Here is a 16,929-nt window from a genome sequence, read left to right on the forward strand (position 1 = left end):
ACAGAAGACTGGGCCACCTTGCAGTTCACACCCAGCACACTCTGAAGAACTCGTCTAACTCTGGGCATAAGTACCCTTCAGATTTTCCACAACTGTGGCAGCTGAACAGTCAAAACGTGCTTTATGCATAAAAGAGGTACAGCAACAACTTAACCAAGAAGGGCTCCTGAACTTTTACTGATGCTTCCAGCCAAGTCAGCTGGAGTTACAGGGGATGAGCAAACCCAAGCTGAGAGACCTCCATGTTACTGGGGGATGGAGAGCACAGAGGGAAGAGGTGTTCAGGCTCATTATGAAGTCAATTCCATCGTAAAAACCACAGAAGATGAGGAAAAAAAAAATATCCTGACCCTCCCAGGTCCTGTTTGCCCTTTGGACAAATCACAACTCACATTTGCCCTATGGTTCTAACAGATAGAGGAACTAAAGCTTCAGAAGGTCCCAAATGCTTCAGAAAAACTCCAAGGTTTGTTCTGTACAGATACTTACAAGATTAAGGTAGATTAACCTACCATATTTCAGAGTCAATATATGTTTCTGTATCACACTGTAGCTTAGAAGGCCTTTTTACTTCTGGCAGACCATAGATGTAAAGTGAAGATTCACCAATTATCTGTTGCTGATACAGGACAAAGAACGTTTATAAATGTGTTAGCTGTCATTCTCAGAGATTCCAGATTTGCTTTTGCTGACCAGATTTAAACTCCTAGTGAAGAAAGACAGCAATGTAAACTCCAGCAAGAAGTCTGATAAAATCCCTACCACACAGAGTACAAGACATGGCGACAACTCCATGATGCAAGAAAGCTGTGTTTGTAAACAAGATGTTCTTATAAGGAAAAAAGAAAGCTGCCTTTCTAAAGAAAAAAAAATCCACACATGCCCCCCTAGATGAGAAAAATCAAGACATGGATCAACTCAATACTCCAGGGCTTTGCTGGGATAGAAAATCTGGAAAATGAAAACCCTGAAGGGAATCAACACAAGACTAGGAGCAACATCCCTAACACAAGTGAAGTACACAGAAACAAATCTTATTGCCTCTAAGGCAGATTTATGGCATGTGAAGACATACTAATGCCAGAATAGTTGTGACATTTTTTTGCCAAAATCAACTCTGCTTCAACCAGGAGAGTTTGCCAATATAGCTGTACCAGAGAAGTCTTTATAGTGCAAATTAACCTGCATATGAGGCCAAGTTCATTTCTGGAATAATTTCATTAATATTGTGTGATGTAACATCATTGCAATTTGGCTCGAGTACGCTCAAGAGCACTTCAGTAAATAAGCTGCCTGAAGTCAACCCCAGTGCTAAAAGTACGTTTAGTTACCCAAGAGGTAACACCCTACCGTGCTCAGACATGTTCCCCTGTGAGTCACTTCTATACAGTATACATTTAGTTGAAACCAATACAATAGTCCAGGAGAAACCCCTTTATATGTTGACAGCAGCTTTTTCATTCCATGATGAATACAGGTGCTTTATGATGGTTCTTGTATAAAGGCACCATTCAGCAGTACAAACCAGGTCACTGATTTTAAGGACAAGGTATAAACACATTGTTCCTGAACCTCTGTCCCCTCCATCAATATCGACTGCCGTTAAGGTTTATCAGCAAAAAGGCAATCCAGCAGAAGAGGTTTGCAAATTAGAAGAGGCTGCTGAGTAAAGCCTGCTGCCCCCTGACTTGTCACCACACTGGTGATGACTGGCTGGGATTTCTAGACCCTGCCTGTCCCAACTCTCCCTGCCCTTCTGCCTCAATTCCAGAGTGTGTCAAAGTCGAGGTTATGCCGGAGTGCCAGAGGCAGCAAGAGAAGAGAGAAAGGCGTCTGAGAGAGGAGTTAGAGCTGCTTTTGCTCCTCTGGAGCCACAGCTCCAGACACATGCAATTCTGTAAGAAAGACCAATATCTCATGATGCAACTTGTCCAAATCAGAGAAAAGTATTTTCATAAATTATATCTTGGTTAAAAGCAGAATATGGGAGAGGTCTGCATTTTGTGACAGCAGTTGGTGCTGGTTAAGCCCCTGGGAGATGTTAGCATAGGTTCCCACTGTTCTGCTGCCAGGAGTGGGTTTCTGAGGATCAGAGTTTTTACCTCCTCTGTGGCTGTATTCAGACACATTCCCTTGATTCTTCCCTACCGAGAACAAATGACACTGGCGATGTCTTCCCCCCAGAATTGATGCATACACAACATGTAGATTTGTTTTGAAAGAATAGGTGTACTTGCATGGAAAGCAGAAAAAGCCATTGCTATAAACCTCTATCAGAAATGGACCTTAAAGAGAACAGGGGCCAAATAAAGTACAATCAGCTACTCCCTGTACAGCAGAAAAAAAAAAAAAAAGTATTAAATGAGCAGAAAGGCAGCACATGTAAGAAACAGTTATAGGAAATACACTCCTCCACAACAGTTTTCCTTGCAGCAAGCAGCACTGCAGGCTACTGAAGGCATAAGATGAGCAGCATCGCACTTGAAAGGAATTAAACATTTATGCAGATGTAACTGCCTGGTGCTAGCAAAGTATGAGATAAACCATAACAGGCCACTGACAGAAGCCAGGAAAAGAGCTTTCCTACAGAGGGATTACTGCATAATTAATCTGTGACAGAGGCAAGCAGACTACCTCTGAGCAGCCCTTTGTGCTTAGTCTGTGAACAGGACACTGCACTAGCTGGGTCTGACCTGGTACAGTAAGTCTATGTCAAAGTGTGAATGTTATTGCTCTGTTCCAGGGAAATGGAGCATTAAGAGATCTGGAAAAATTGCGGAATTATAAATATCCTAGATTCTTCCCTCGTATTTTGTGACACACAGGCACAGCTTAGGTGATGAAGGGAAGAACAGGAACTAGCAAAAGAAACAGAGAAAGAATGATGAAAACACAACCAAGCTGGCAGACACTCTCCCCAACCTATACACATGTGAACAAAAATCTACTGAAAACCATGATACCACACCCAACCTTGCCTTTGCTGTTTCAAGTGTGGATGAAGCCTGAAAGAGTCTGATATAAGGCCAGGGGAAAAAAAATAATTCTAAGCCTGAGTCTTTCCAGACAAGACTTTCCTTCCCCCTCTCCTGACCATTTACATTTTATTCTGATGAGCAATATTATCCCTTAAGGACTGGAAACAGAAGTGACTGGACAGAGAACAAGGCAATTGGAAACCTTTGGCAGGGTTCACTCTGGCCTCCCCATTTTGTGTCCCTCACACTCACAACTTGCATTTCAGGAGGAATGGAAACACCAGTGGCAGGCAGGAGCACAGGTAGGCATGTGCTGACCAGTCTCATATGGCAGCTGGCTGAGGGAGTCTCTGTTGATCATTAACTCAATATCCATTAACCCAACCAAACACCTTGCCACAGTCATTTCATACAAAGTTTTATTCTGGAAGCAAAATGGAGGTATGCAACTCCCCCAAATTGAAACCCTGAGGCCACATCCCTTTCACAGGGTTCCCTATTACAAGGTTCCTTGATCTGCTTTTCCACTGCAAAGCCAGACTGAAGCATAATGTTTGGTAATTTCTGAAAGGCACTAAACAAGACCTTAAATTTTGTTTTCTACATTTCATACAGTGAATGGCAAGAGAAGGGTCTTGCCTCATCGAGGTAAATGTGCAGTTCTAGGAAGCAACAATCCCAAAAGAAAGTTTTCTAGCTTCAGTTGTTTATTTCAGAGAGCACACTTCAAGCTAGCTACCAATCACATGCAGTGGTGATGGCCTCTGTAGGTCTCTAAAGCTGCATTGCTAACTAGTGCTGCAGCTTTCTAGCCTTTCCAGGACAGTAAATCCATCTACTCTTTCTTCCTCCCATGTAAGCACTGTCGGTGCTTTCAGGCTGAACAGACAGGGTTCATTTCTTATTTAGAATGCAGCATACGGCAGTAAAAGTATTTTTAGCTTCAGTCCCATCTCCTACTGCAACATGGGACCTCCTTCAAGGCCTCCTTTCACCAATGAAGTATGAGAAATTTAGCCAAAGGAAAGGCATAATCCTGCCCTCTTGCCAGCTCAGCTACTTTCTATCCGCAGGGAAAGCATCCGTTATACAGACTGTATATGTTACTGCTTATCTAGAACATCCTGTCTCTTCCACACTTGCCTCCTCCCAATCCTCTAGTCTCCATGTGCTTCCTCTGTTTTCTTCCTCATCCCCATAAACTCATCCCATTTCTCCATCTCAGTCTTATCAATTGAGCTACACAGGAGAGCCACAAGAAGCATGTGAAAATGACATCCATGAAGAACAGCAATTTTGAATCCTACAGAACAATTCCCTTTCTTGCTCATCAGATTAAAAATACACCAAACAAGAAGGCTGTTCATCCAGTGAACATAGGCACAACTGTTTGTCTAGTGGGAAGTGCCTTTCAAACCCAGGCACTAAAATGAGATGCGGAGTCCCACTGTATGGTACCAGAGAGATCACGATGCCAAGTCCAGAGTTACGATAGCGATGTGTATCGTGTCTCCCAGCATGTGCAAAGGCATAATATGAATAAACTGCAAGGAAAAAAGCTTCTCATCCTTCAGGGCAAGCAGCTGGTACTGGAGTGGGGGTGACACATCCAGCCACCTGAAATAATCACCTTTACAGCACTGATTACAGACACGCGGTCACAGGCTATTATAGAAGAAACAATCAGATCCAAATGTTGATCCAGGGCACTCCTAAAGGCTTCTGTTTTATTAAATAAGCCACAGCTACAAAATAATTCCTGATCCATTTCAGGGCAGGCTGCAAGCTCAGCACAGAGCCAGCAGCCCGCAAAGGATGTAGAACATACCCTGTTTGAAAAAGGGAGGCCACATACAAAGTGACACCCATCTGTCCTTGCACGGATGGGGCCTTACAGAGCTGAGCGCAGGTGGATGCTGCAAGAGCTCAGCATCCTGCTCGGGCAGGCTTGTGAGCATACAGACTTGACCTGAAGTGAGGGAGGTTTCTGATCCGAGGGAGATGCTGTGTTCTCTCCCAAAACACTACCAGTTGCAGCTTCCTGCAATAAACTAATAAGAAATACATCTGTACCTACCTCATTTATCTAGAAACTGGTACCAGAACAAATTGCCATTGGCAACTTATGGGCTATTAAAATACCAACCACTGTGTAAGTGAGACCACAGGCTCCCAAAGGCACGCATGCATTCCTCAGAAACACAGCTACAAAGCTAGAGTCAACGCTGATGGCAGCTCAAGAGCACAAAGAATAAGCATACTGGAAGCCATTTAGGTCTTCCCCTGTATTTCAGAAATACCTCCTACCTCCCCTTGTCCTTGGCCAGAGCTGATGTTACTGCCACCCTGAATATCAAATGGGCCACAAGGCCCCAGGCTTAAAGTAGAACATTAATTTCCAGTGAGTAATTTTTTGAGGCAAGGGCTGCTTAAGTCACACAGATAAGGCTGTTGCTAAGAGTTGGCTGTCAAAGCAATGCCAGTTCAGAATCAGCGATGAGGGGGAAGTTTGAAAGCCGGCTGTATCGGAACATATTTACTGATGCCATGCACACAGTGTATCAGTTACAGGGCTTTAGATTACAGCTTCTGGTCAACAAAGCAGCCCCTGCCTGAGCAACAGCAGGCGGAACAGGAGTGATAGCATTAACAGAGACTGTTCTTTACTCAACAGGATACAGCCCCCATGGCAGGAAAGTTTTAATGTAATTCTGCCTATCTTGCAGCAGGCTCCAACGCTGTGACTGGTGACAGGAAGAGGCATGAAGCAAATCAACCCACCCCAAAGCCTCTGCCGCCGGACCCTGCAGGTACAGCAGCCACTGCCCAGAAAAGGTGACAGAAATGCTCTGCAAACTCAAAGCGCAGCTTAAGATTGTTTGTGCCAGGGACCCTGCGGTGCTGTATCACTTCTGCATTTTTTCTAGCACCCTCAATTTGCCCGAGGTTAAACCTCCTCCACTGCTTCTGCTCTCATGACTTTCACCTAGATTTAGCTACACTGCTGGAACAAAGCCCCCTTTACTCATCTTTGCTGTCTACTTTCTCAATGTTTGCTTCAGAATGCAAGCAGTGCAGGTGCTATGCCTTAGTATTATCTTGAACTAGGTTATGTTTTATTGCAAATAATTTCTAGACCCTGTATTGAAATGCCTCCTCCATTAACACCCCCACAGCCCACTCCTGAAGCTGAGCCAGGAAAGAAGGATGTTAACATGTGAAGCTGCTCTGATGCATTAAAACTCTCTCTCAATCTGTGTATTAGGGATATATTTATACATAGGGAAGGTCTAAATTTTCAGACATGTTTGCAACAAAAGCACTTTTAAAATATGTTATCACACCACATGTAGTAGCTGATGATAGAGCCAAGCTCATGTCATCCTAAAATATGGAACCAGGAGAACAGTTTAGAGCCACAACCAAGTTCCTTCCTCTACTACAGCCTGGCAATCCCACTCAAATCAGGAGGCAGAACTCAGCCAGCAATCCTCTCCTTTCACTACAGCTGGTTTTCTGACTCTAGAAGAAACTATTTAGTTACCTAACCTTTGTTTCAAGACAGATGGTGGTGAAGATTTAGATATCAGCTGGGCTGAGTCAGTCCCTTAGCCTCTGATTAACCAAACAGTTAACGATTATCCAGTATGAAAGAGCCAAACATGGTGAACCTAGTTACTTGAAGGATCCCCTACAACATCAGGCACAGTGACTGTTTATGTGAAGACAGTGAATTAGTTGATTTCTAACTCTCACCCTGAGACACAGCTGCATTTCAGAGGTGGTACAACTTGCACCTCCCTTCACAAAGGTTTCTGAATCACCAGACATGTTACCAGGGCAATGCTTCTCCCCCTTTATTTATGGCCTACATAAATTAAAAGTTATGTTCACCACTAATACATAATGATGCTTTGCATCTCGCCAGCTGAGGAAAGCAAGTAGCTTTAGGTCTGTACCTACATAAGGATGACAAAACCACACTTACACAAAAGCTGACCTCAGTCCACAGGGAGCTATCAGTATGAGGTGCCTCCCCAAATATAAGCATTTCCTTTGGCTTTCTGGATGCAGTATTACACACACACACACACAAAATGCATACAGTGCAGGAAGCGGCCTTTCACTCTTACTCAATTAAAAATTGCAAGGCTAAGAACTTTCTTGGTTCAGGCTTACAGGACCAAAATACTTTGAGGCCGGACCACCCCAACAGAGTCAGTTCTTCCCAGATTGAGTCTGTGTGCAAACAGATGATGGGCTGCAGGAGACAAACTCTTCTTTGGTTCAAACTAATGCAGGAGTGCCAGGATCAGAAAAATCAAGCTGGGGTGCTGCATGTGCTTGAAAGTGCATGGTCCCCAAGGAAATACAATCTGAGGCGCCTTCAGAAAACAATGAGGAAGGTAGGAAATGTCCTCAACTTTGCTCCACTCATGCAGTTTTTCCTCTAGTCAGCCAGAGGCTTTCAGAGTACAATGCTTTCCTTCAAATCCAGAAATACCAGAGTGAAACTGTTGGCATGCTAACGGAACGACATCGGATTAAGTGTCAGGAGTCTGTGGATAACACCTGGCTTTCCACTTCCTTCACATCATGCACCAGTAACCATCACTGCCGACATGCAGCCAGAAATCAATCAGCACCAAGGTAAAGAGCATCTGGCTGTCACTCAACATTAACTGACACTGTAAGCAGAAGTGGGGGGGAATTTAAGCCAGTCTTCCTTTTCTATGACACCCAAAGATTTACATCTATGTACTGCATCAGCCTGTAGCTTTAGGTACATGTTTGGACATCTAGGCTCCTGCCTGTGCTGATCCATGGATCTGAAACCTCCCGCTAAACTTATCGTATCATCTCTCTAGGAACAAAGATGTACACCCCCAAAAAAAGCTTCAAACTGGTACAAAACGCAGCAGCCCATCTGCTTCACAAAAACGGTTGCCATGAATACATCCCTACTGTTCTGTGCCTGCTATTTTTAAAGATACTTGGGAGGCAACTGAATTCACTGGTGGCTGTGCTATTTAAGTATCTGGATTAATACTATTCAAGGAATATATCGGTACTTCTCTTGGGGGGGGGGGGGGGGGGGGGGGGGCGGGGAGGGAATACAGCACTGGCCTGGCCTACACCTGGCTCAGATGTGTTTTCAGAAGACCAACTTCTGTAATCCAACAGCAGGGTGATAAACCCACAGGCAGTAGGTGCTTTTCGGGCAGAGCACTGTAAACCAAAACAGGCAAGTCTTATCCTCAGAAGCCCCTTCAGAGCGTAATGAGACTTTACAAAGGGAGGGGATAGGACAGGCAAAAGAGTATTTACAGCTGCAACTTTAGTCACTAAAATGCCCATAGTTTAATGCAAGGCCTGAGCACAGCAATCGTGGAAAAAGGGTACCTGCCTGCCTGAAAAAAAACAAGCCAGAAAACCCAAGAGAGGCAGATCCCCAATGCTGAATGTGCTGACAGGACCTGGACTTTTTCCAGAGTGCCTTGAATTCCTAAGAGCATTAAGTCTTAATGTATTTCAGACAGGTTTCCCTCCAGCCCGGCTGCTTTGTCCCAGCTTGGGCAGAGGAGGTACCAGCAGCTCCCAGCCCAGGAGGGGTGTCCGGGCCTGGGGTGTGCCCCACTGGACCCGCAGCAGGTACGTGCCACCCAGGCTGAAGGGGACTCAGGACCTGGACGGGCTGATGGGCACTGGCAGTACAGCCTCTCACTTCTCTGCTCACAGGTCAAATTAACCCGGTGCCACCTAGTAACTCACTGGATTTATCACATCCCCACCTTTCACCACAGACGTGCACAAGCTGCCAAGTAAATCTGTTGTAAATAACCTGAAAAATCTGTCTCTGGAGATTCTTATGTTCTCAGACAACACTCTTTCCACATCATAAATTACTTAATTGACTAGAAAGAAAACTGATTTAGTATGTCCTATGAAGGGTTCCTATACCTACTTCCCCCCCACCGTTCTCAGACTCCAAATGACATGGGACAACTTGTTCAGATCAGTTCTCTGAAAACTCATGGGCAGAAAGAAAGAGCTCCTGGTCTGCTCTATCATAGCTGCATACCTCCTGTTGCCACAGACCACAGAAGCAGCACAAACACCAGCCTTTTCTATATATGCAGCTCACATAAGATGACCTGACAGACATTACAACCTCAAATGCAATTGTCTTTGGAAGTGGTTGATTTCAGAGAAACAATCATAGATCCTAAATAATGTACAGACTTCTAACACAACATGGACATAGCATCTCTTTCCCTTTAATCTTTCCCCAGATCCAAAGAGTATCAAAAAGGTCATGGAAATGACTAGGGGAGCACAGAGCAGAGCCAAGGCATGATCTGGGAGCCTTTCCACATGGTCACTCTTCTCCTCACTGTTCCTGGAAATTCATCCCTCCTGAAGTTTCTCTAACTGCAACAGGGGAAAATATTTGGAAAAGGTCAAATGACTCAATACCACTGAGACCCGTAACTTCTGAAGCAGGAACAGGTTTCCATGTGCTTTCAGTTAGAGTACAGACAGGTTAGGGGAAAGGCGGCAAACCCAACAGCCTACTTCCCCTTTGCTCATTTATAAGCAATCAAGCCAGTTGAGAGTAATGTATGTGTTTGGTTTAAATTACAGATGATTTTGCTGCTGGAACACATCTGCAACGCACCGTGCTGAGCGAACTGCTGAACTCCAGCCAGCTCAGAAAACAACCCAACTCAACTCAAACAGTTGGCAGCATCAGCAAACCCCAGCGACGGCTCCTAGAAGCTGCTTTCAGGAATGACACGGAGAAGAGGATTGACATTTTTCAGCACAGGCTTTTCCTGAGACACCCTCCAGTTCAACTCATTTTATTATGACTCCAGGAAGCAAAGGGGTTAATTTCTTTTCAAGTTCACATACTGTTTGAATTCCTTAGATAAGCTGCTTCCACCAAACCCAAGGATCTAGCCTCAGGGGAGAACACTGTAAGGAAAAGCTCTTTTGATGGATTTTCTTCAAAAGAGAAATTAATTCAAAGTCCATTTGGGGAGGTGTACCACACCCACAGTTTCTACAGACTTCAGATGAGGTTGCACTGTGCCTCTGGAAGAAAAACCAAGCTTTGAGCAATGCCCCACCACTTCTATTTGCAATGCAGAAATGTTTTATGATTGCCTAATAAAATCTTCTAGCTTGAAATGAGAAAGCTCAGTGTGCAGCTCCACAAAGAGGAAAACCAGACCAAACCAGGCTTTAGCTCTGGGATAAAGCAGTTAACAGCTAGCACAAACTAATCCTGTACCTTTAAAATGGAGCAGTCACTCAGAAAAGCAAAAAAACAAGTTTAGAAAGCCACTGAAGACTTCCTTCACATCTTGAGGCGGAAAGAAAGCAAGTCTGGGCTGTTACGGAATTCATGTTTGCATACTGCTGGTGATAATCTATTGTGCATAGCTGGAAACAAGGCAAGTTTTTAGTAGCAATTAGTAGTAGAAGTGGGGTCTGACCAGCCTGAAGGAGTCAGAGATACGCCAATACACGATGGCAGAACAACCTTGTAAGACGTGCAGCAGAATGATTCCAATATGACAGATAATAAAAAAGAAAATACTGCAGCTATAAACTTGGACATGCAGTGGCATCAATTCAAAGAGATAAACTGTCTTTAACACTGACAACTTTGACTCCAGGCAGCAGTTTTCCCTTGCACAGCAATTTGCAATGCAAAGCAAGCTACTTCCACTCTTACCGAGAACAGTAATTCAGAAGCAAAGGGGGAAAGCAAAGTTGGTAAGGGTTGATTTGTTAGATAGTTTTCTACAGAGCTGAGTTTCAAGTCAGGTATGAAAACAATACAGCATAGGGTCTGAAATAGTGTATGAGAACTTGGGCAAGGAAGGGGAGGGAAAAAAAAAAAAAAAAAAAAAAAAAAGAGGATTTCATCCACAAGCCCCAGTACTTGCTCCCTCCCGACATCTCTGAAAAATGCAATCCAGCTCTGATCATCCAACACACCCAGGTTCAGAGCTCTCCAGCTATGTTCTTCCTCTGCTCCAGAGAGCGATGAGACATGTGGGGCCCAACAACAGACCTATTAAAATCCCATCAAGGGGTAGGCAAGTGGTAGCCATATGCTAAACTGCTTAAGGGAAGAATAACCCAGGAAAGAAGCACTGCCAGGAAACAAGTCTGCAAGCAGCTTCTTACCTGGTAGATAAGCTAGCAAAGTCTCCTCCATCTAGCAGCCTGATTTTGCAGAACAGAACCCCATTCACAAAGGGGACAGCAGTCAGCTCTTCTAGAGTGAAACTTGTCTGAAACTTGAATTTCTTCTTCTTCATCAGGAAAGCCATGGGCAAATTCAGCGTGGAAAGCCCAGGAATTCCAAACAAGACCAGGGAGGAGCGGCTCAAAACACACACAGACAAGCAGAGGAACAGCACTCGTTCCAGGAGCGCAAGCAGGGAGTAAGTTCCAGTTCAGTTACAATGACGGCCCAGCTTCAAATGCACAATTCTCTTCTCTTTGGTGGTCGGATCTGGCTGTGGGATCATCGCCACGGCAGGCTTCAGGTGAGGAGGAAGAGGTCAGATTAAATCTCTGCAACATCTCCAAGGGAAAAGGGAGGGCGAGAAGTCGGTCTCAGCTCCAGACCAGCAGGAGCTGTCCCAGTTAGAGGCTGCAGTGCTCCGTCTTCAGCACAACCCCTTCAGAAAGCATCTCTTATGGGAAGTCATCTTGAGTCTCAGAAGAAGCCTTAAATCTGAGGGCAGCACATTCAGAGAGCTTCCAGTTTCTACCTCCTCTTGTGCAACTCCTTGATACAGGTCTTCGGGTCAGCCTTTGGGAGGGAAATGAGTAAATTAGTCCCAGCCAGTCTTGGGCTCCTCCTCCTCCTCTAAAACCTGTTTGGATGGGTAATATTCAGTCCAGACTCATACCAGTCTTAAGAGGTATGGCCCCAATTAGCCTGGTCCCAACATCCTCTTTCCCCTTCTTGCCTAGGGCAAGCTTCACTGTTGTCATCCCCCTCCTAATTTGTTTTGCAAAGGAGCTAATAAAAATCTGCTCTATTTTCAGCCATCATCTTTAGAAGCAGTTTACAGAGCAAGATCAGTCTAACATGTAGTCTAACAAGAGTAAGCAAAAGCTGTCTCAAGAAACACAAAAATCTGTTTATTTTCTGTATTTCCAACCAGCCCTAAGTGTTAGCACCTGTATCTTATAAATGGAGAAAGCAGCACAGAGGAAAAAAAAAAAAAAAAAAAAAAAAAAAAAGGCAGTCTGCTCCAGATTACACAGCGTAACAACCAAATCAGGTCATCCGGCTGTCCAATAGTGAGGCCCACTGAGTACACTGCCTTGCCGCGGCACCAGGTCTTCACCGAGCCGTGCCCCACACCGTTCAGTTTTGGGGCTGGAGACGGTCATTTCACAACACGTTTACAAAACGCCTAAGCCAGGGAGGCAAGAGCTGATTAGCATCTAAAAGGGACGAGGTTATGAACACTGGGCAGTAAACAATCCTCACCGATACTCCGAATTAATGACCGCAGACCAACGCGGGCAAAGCTCCTGCTGCCGGCGCGGGTGCGCGGTTAAAGCCCCCCTCCTGCCCGGGCGGCAGCAGGCGCATCCGGGCGGTGCTGCCCGGGCACCTCTGCAGAGGCACCGCTCTCCTGCGGCCGCCCCAGAGCGGAGCGAGGGGCAGAGCAGTGACGGCTCCGCACCACCAGCCCCCCTCAGCCCCTGCGCTGAGCTGCTGCTGGGTCTCAGCCTGCCTTCCAGCCCCCTCCCCGGACTGTGCGCTGAGATGCAGACAGGTCTCAGCCCACCTCTGGGCCCCGGGGACCACACACCAGGCTGCAGCCCACCCACCCCCTGGCACCCCCCCGGGCCACGCAATGAACAGCAGCCAGGTCTCAGCCTGCCTCCCAGCCCTGGGAACCACAGAGGGAACTGCCACCAGGTCTCAGCCCCTGGGGCCACAACGCAGCTCTGGCCCCGTGAACCATGCACCGAGCTGCAGCCAGGTCTCAGCCCCCCACCCCCCGTCCAGGCCCCCCCCCGCCTCCAATCACGAGTTGACCTACGGGAGGTCTCAGACCGATTCCCGGCCCCTTTCACCGACCTGCGGCCCGGTCCCTGCCCGGCCCGGTCCCTGCCAGCACCTCCTGCCCGCTCCTCGTCCAACCGCCACAGCCACCGCTGCTCCCCGCCACAGCCGCCTCTGCTGATGCTACGCCAACTGCGGCCGCTACGCCAACGCCGCAGGCGGCCACAAGGCAGAGCAGCCGCACCGCCGCGCTTCGGGAATACCAACCCGACACTACGTAACTCCTCCCCGGAGCTGGGGGGAGGGGAGCACGCGTGCGGCACCGCCCGATTGGGCGAGCCTCAAGGAGGCGGGACGGGGCTTTGATTGGTTGCTCCGGCACGGGGGCCGTGGGGAAAACAGCGTGGGGATTGGAGGCGAGTGCTGTCGTTTTGAGTAAGGCCCGCCTCGTGGCTGAGGAGGTGGGCGGGAAACGCGGGGCTCTGCGGCGGCCGCGCTGTCGCCTCAGCGGGGAGGGCGGCGGCGGGGGTGGGTTTGGCTGGTCGTGTGGCTGCCGGGCAGGGTGGTCCCTCAGCCTTCCCGCCCCTCCAGGATGTCCCCCAGCCCTTCCGCAGCCCGAGTTGGCGCTGGAGTGCGTGGGGCTGGAGCAGGCTGGCTGAAGGGAGGGCAGGCCTCTACCATCGCAGGCTGCAGTCGAGGTGTCTCTGCCTGGGCTGAGGCAGCTCTGACAGACGTGGTCTTTTCAGTGTCCTCTTCAGCGCTGCCCCCGGACAGCCAGCACCCCTTGCTGTGTCCTTGTGCCAGTGCCTTTCCCTGTGCAAGCAGCTCCTGGTGACACCTCTTCTGATGGGGGTGTCCCACGGGCTGCAGGCACGCCGTTCTTCAGGCAGCGCTGCCTCACAAGCGCGGTGGCGCGGCCGCCTCTGGGCACCACACAGCGGGCCGCGGGTCAGGCTGACCAGCAGCGTCTGGGCTGGCAGGCCTGGAGCGGGAGGGAGGCCCCGGCAGGGCCCGGAGCTGGAGTCTCACCTTCCGTGTGTGAGATGTGGCAACCGGTTAAACACATCTCTTCATCAAAATGGCTCCCTGTTATTATGCGCTGCTGCTGCTGTGCCCTGTGCTGTGGCTGGGATCCCTGGTTAGGCAGGATTCCATCGTTTAAGGGCAAGCAGAACAAAATGTCTCTCCTTGTCCTGGAGGAATCTGCAATCATCAACATGATTTGCCTAGTTTTTAAAATTAGGGATGTGCCCAACAGTCTCTGTGGCAGAGAAGTTGAGGCTCATATGGAGGGACTTTTCCCAAGGTTGATTTGCATGTCTGGCAAAGCTTGGATGAAAGCCTGGAAGTCCTTGCTCTCTTCGCCAGGCTTTGATGCCCAGACTCCTAGCCTCTAATCTTTGCCATCTATGCAGACAATATCAGAGCTACCAAACAATTCTACAACAATGTGACTCTTTAAAAAAAAAAAAAAACAATCTGCTAGGAAAAGTACATGGTAACATACTTGGATAAAAGTTTAAAAACTGGTTAAGCCAAATGCATTGTTACGACTCTTGCTTACCAGGTTAAGCAGATACATGGACCTTGGGCTGGGAAAACATACTGGTACAGTGAAATCATTGCAGGAGGTATAAGTCTTCCAATAGAGCAGGATTTGCTGAGCCTGATTTTAAAGGTAGGGCTTGAATCGTTCCATCAGTATGTATCTGGTGCTTTCAAGGCTTCGAGACATTGTTAGGGATGGGCTGGGGTTTTTTTGCTTTCTATTTCTCAGTTTATTGGGAACGAGCTCAGCTTGCTAAATATTTAGTATTTGCCAAGCTGGGGTGCTTGAACGCTGGAGGCATCTGAAGAATCAATCCCGGTCCCTCACACTTCTCATTCCCTGAGTGTACCACTGACAGACGTGTAGATCTTTCACTTCCATCACTAGGTAAAAGACAAACGATCTCTCTGTTTGGGGTGTGGGAGGAGGCTGTGTGTTATCTGGTATGATTCACTCTGATAAATAACCTCCTCCTTGGACGTCTCTTGTTTATAGCAACAGCCCCAAATGCTAAAGTTTACAGAGATTTTAATCCTTGCTGTTCTCACGCATATTTACTCTGCAATTTTATCAGAAACATCTTTTGAAAACCTCAGTGTTTTTATAATTAATTGAATAATGTGACTGATGTTAAAAATAAACGTATTTGGAAAATTGCCCAGTGAGCTGCTGAACAGTGTGTAATATAGCAAACGTAGCTGGATTCTCAGGGGTATGTATATTTTCCTAACAAATGCAATCTCATGACTTAGAGATTAAATCTTTATTAGTTCGAAATTCACCCTGTTGATTTTTCTGTGTTTATGCTGCATAATTGTTTCTGGACGAATTCACATTTTTTAAAGGGACAGTGCTCCTCCGAACATGTGCCTCTGCTGATGTCAGAGTGCGTGAGTTAGTCGGAGCCCCACAGAGGCACCGCAGAGGGGATGTGGGCGCCAGGTACCTCTGGCCATCCACCATCCCACTGACTGTATTATTTTCCGATCCAGATCTAATCCATTCACTGAGGGGCCCTGTGTGTGAACAGGCTGCTCTGATATTTATTGGTTCTGCTCACCTCAGACTCAAATGCTGCTGATTTCTCCTTTACGACCTTGGCCCCGCTGTGCCCACCTCACCTCTGCTCCATGACCCTCAGCCATGTCTCTGCCCCATGCTCTTCCTGACCTAAGCCTTTCCTGATATCGCTCCCCAGTGCCGCCAACACTTCCTCAACTTCTGCTGGCTCAGGGCATCGTCTTATCAGTCTGGGATAATTTGTCAGTTTGGGCTCTGCAGTTAAGTCTGGGCCTCACCTCTGCTGTCGCCGGAGGTGTGTCTCGCCAGCCAGGGCAGGGGTCTCTGTGCTCTGCTCGCTTTGGGACTGCAAGTGAGCTGAACAGAGATGGCTTGTCTTGCCTCCTCCATCCCCACTTTGAGGACTGAGATAGAGCAGCAGGGGAGAAACAAGGCAAGGAAATTCAGAAGGGACAAAACTCCACGAGGTGACAGGAGGTAGATTCAGTAATGCGTTTGGTGAGCCATCGAATCCTATCTCTTATCCCGGGGGAATCCCAGATACGCGAGCAAATCATCAAGCCCTGCAAACTACATCATCAGCATCTTCCTCTGGAAGACATCATCACACTAGTCCATTTGTCCTAGCAGCCAAATGATTAAAGTCTGAAAACTAAATTATACACGTTGCTGCAAGAGCATAAACACAATAATGGCTCTCCTCTGTTACACCTGTAACCTCTGTTATAATAGCTTTGATGAGCTTTCAGCCTCATCATCTAAAAATAAAAGTTTATCACGCGGTGCTTTATTGCTATAAAGGTGTTCTTTGCGGTGCTGGTGGCCAAGCACCTGCAATGCACCCGCTCTGAGGAGCTGCGGGCCGGGCCCCCACGGTGGGTGGGTGCCTTCCCCAGAGCTGGGGGGCAGACCCAGGCTGGGGAGCTCCCACAGTGGGGCAGGAGGTGCAGGCCCCCCGGGGCGGGACACTGCAGTGGTGTGAGCCCCGTCTGTAGCGTGCTGGCTACTAGAAGCCCTGTGAGGGGAGCAGGTACCTACCCCCATTACATAGCATTATCCTGTGGTGTGGAGTTACTCCAAGCTTGTGTCTTCTCAGCTTAATTTAATAACAGGTTGTGAGCTCTGCTTTTATCTGCTTGTGTTTTTCACTAGTTTCATGTATTTATCTGAACTCATCATCATAAAGGCCAGGAACTATTTCACTTTCTGTGCCAGGCTGGGTTTCCTGTTGGACATGCAAAGGACACACCTGCACGGTGGGTTTCTCGCCTGCCAGGATGGGGGATCCTGTTATTGACAGAGAAAAAGGGAGCACAGGAATCTGGAGCCCG

The 16,929-nt window shown here is 47.4% G+C and overlaps 1 protein-coding gene across 1 annotated transcript in view; it reads right to left on the reverse strand.

Annotated features, from left to right (window-relative positions):
* FAM102A (family with sequence similarity 102 member A) overlaps positions 1-13,267 on the reverse strand; it is a 38,133-nt gene extending 24,866 nt beyond the window's left edge. Inside the window, exons 1-2 of the mRNA XM_033012002.2 lie at positions 13,105-13,267; positions 11,181-11,814 (exon numbers count right to left, since the gene is read on the reverse strand). Of these exons, the coding sequence (XP_032867893.1) occupies positions 11,181-11,326 (146 nt within the window). The 5' untranslated portion in view covers positions 11,327-11,814; positions 13,105-13,267. The remainder of the gene's footprint in view (positions 1-11,180; positions 11,815-13,104) is intronic.
* Positions 13,268-16,929: the final 3,662 nt, after the last annotated feature.

This window comes from Tyto alba, unplaced genomic scaffold (genome assembly GCF_018691265.1).
Source record: "Tyto alba isolate M040663 unplaced genomic scaffold, T.alba_DEE_v4.0 Super-Scaffold_11, whole genome shotgun sequence".
Classification (NCBI taxonomy): domain Eukaryota; kingdom Metazoa; phylum Chordata; class Aves; order Strigiformes; family Tytonidae; genus Tyto; species Tyto alba.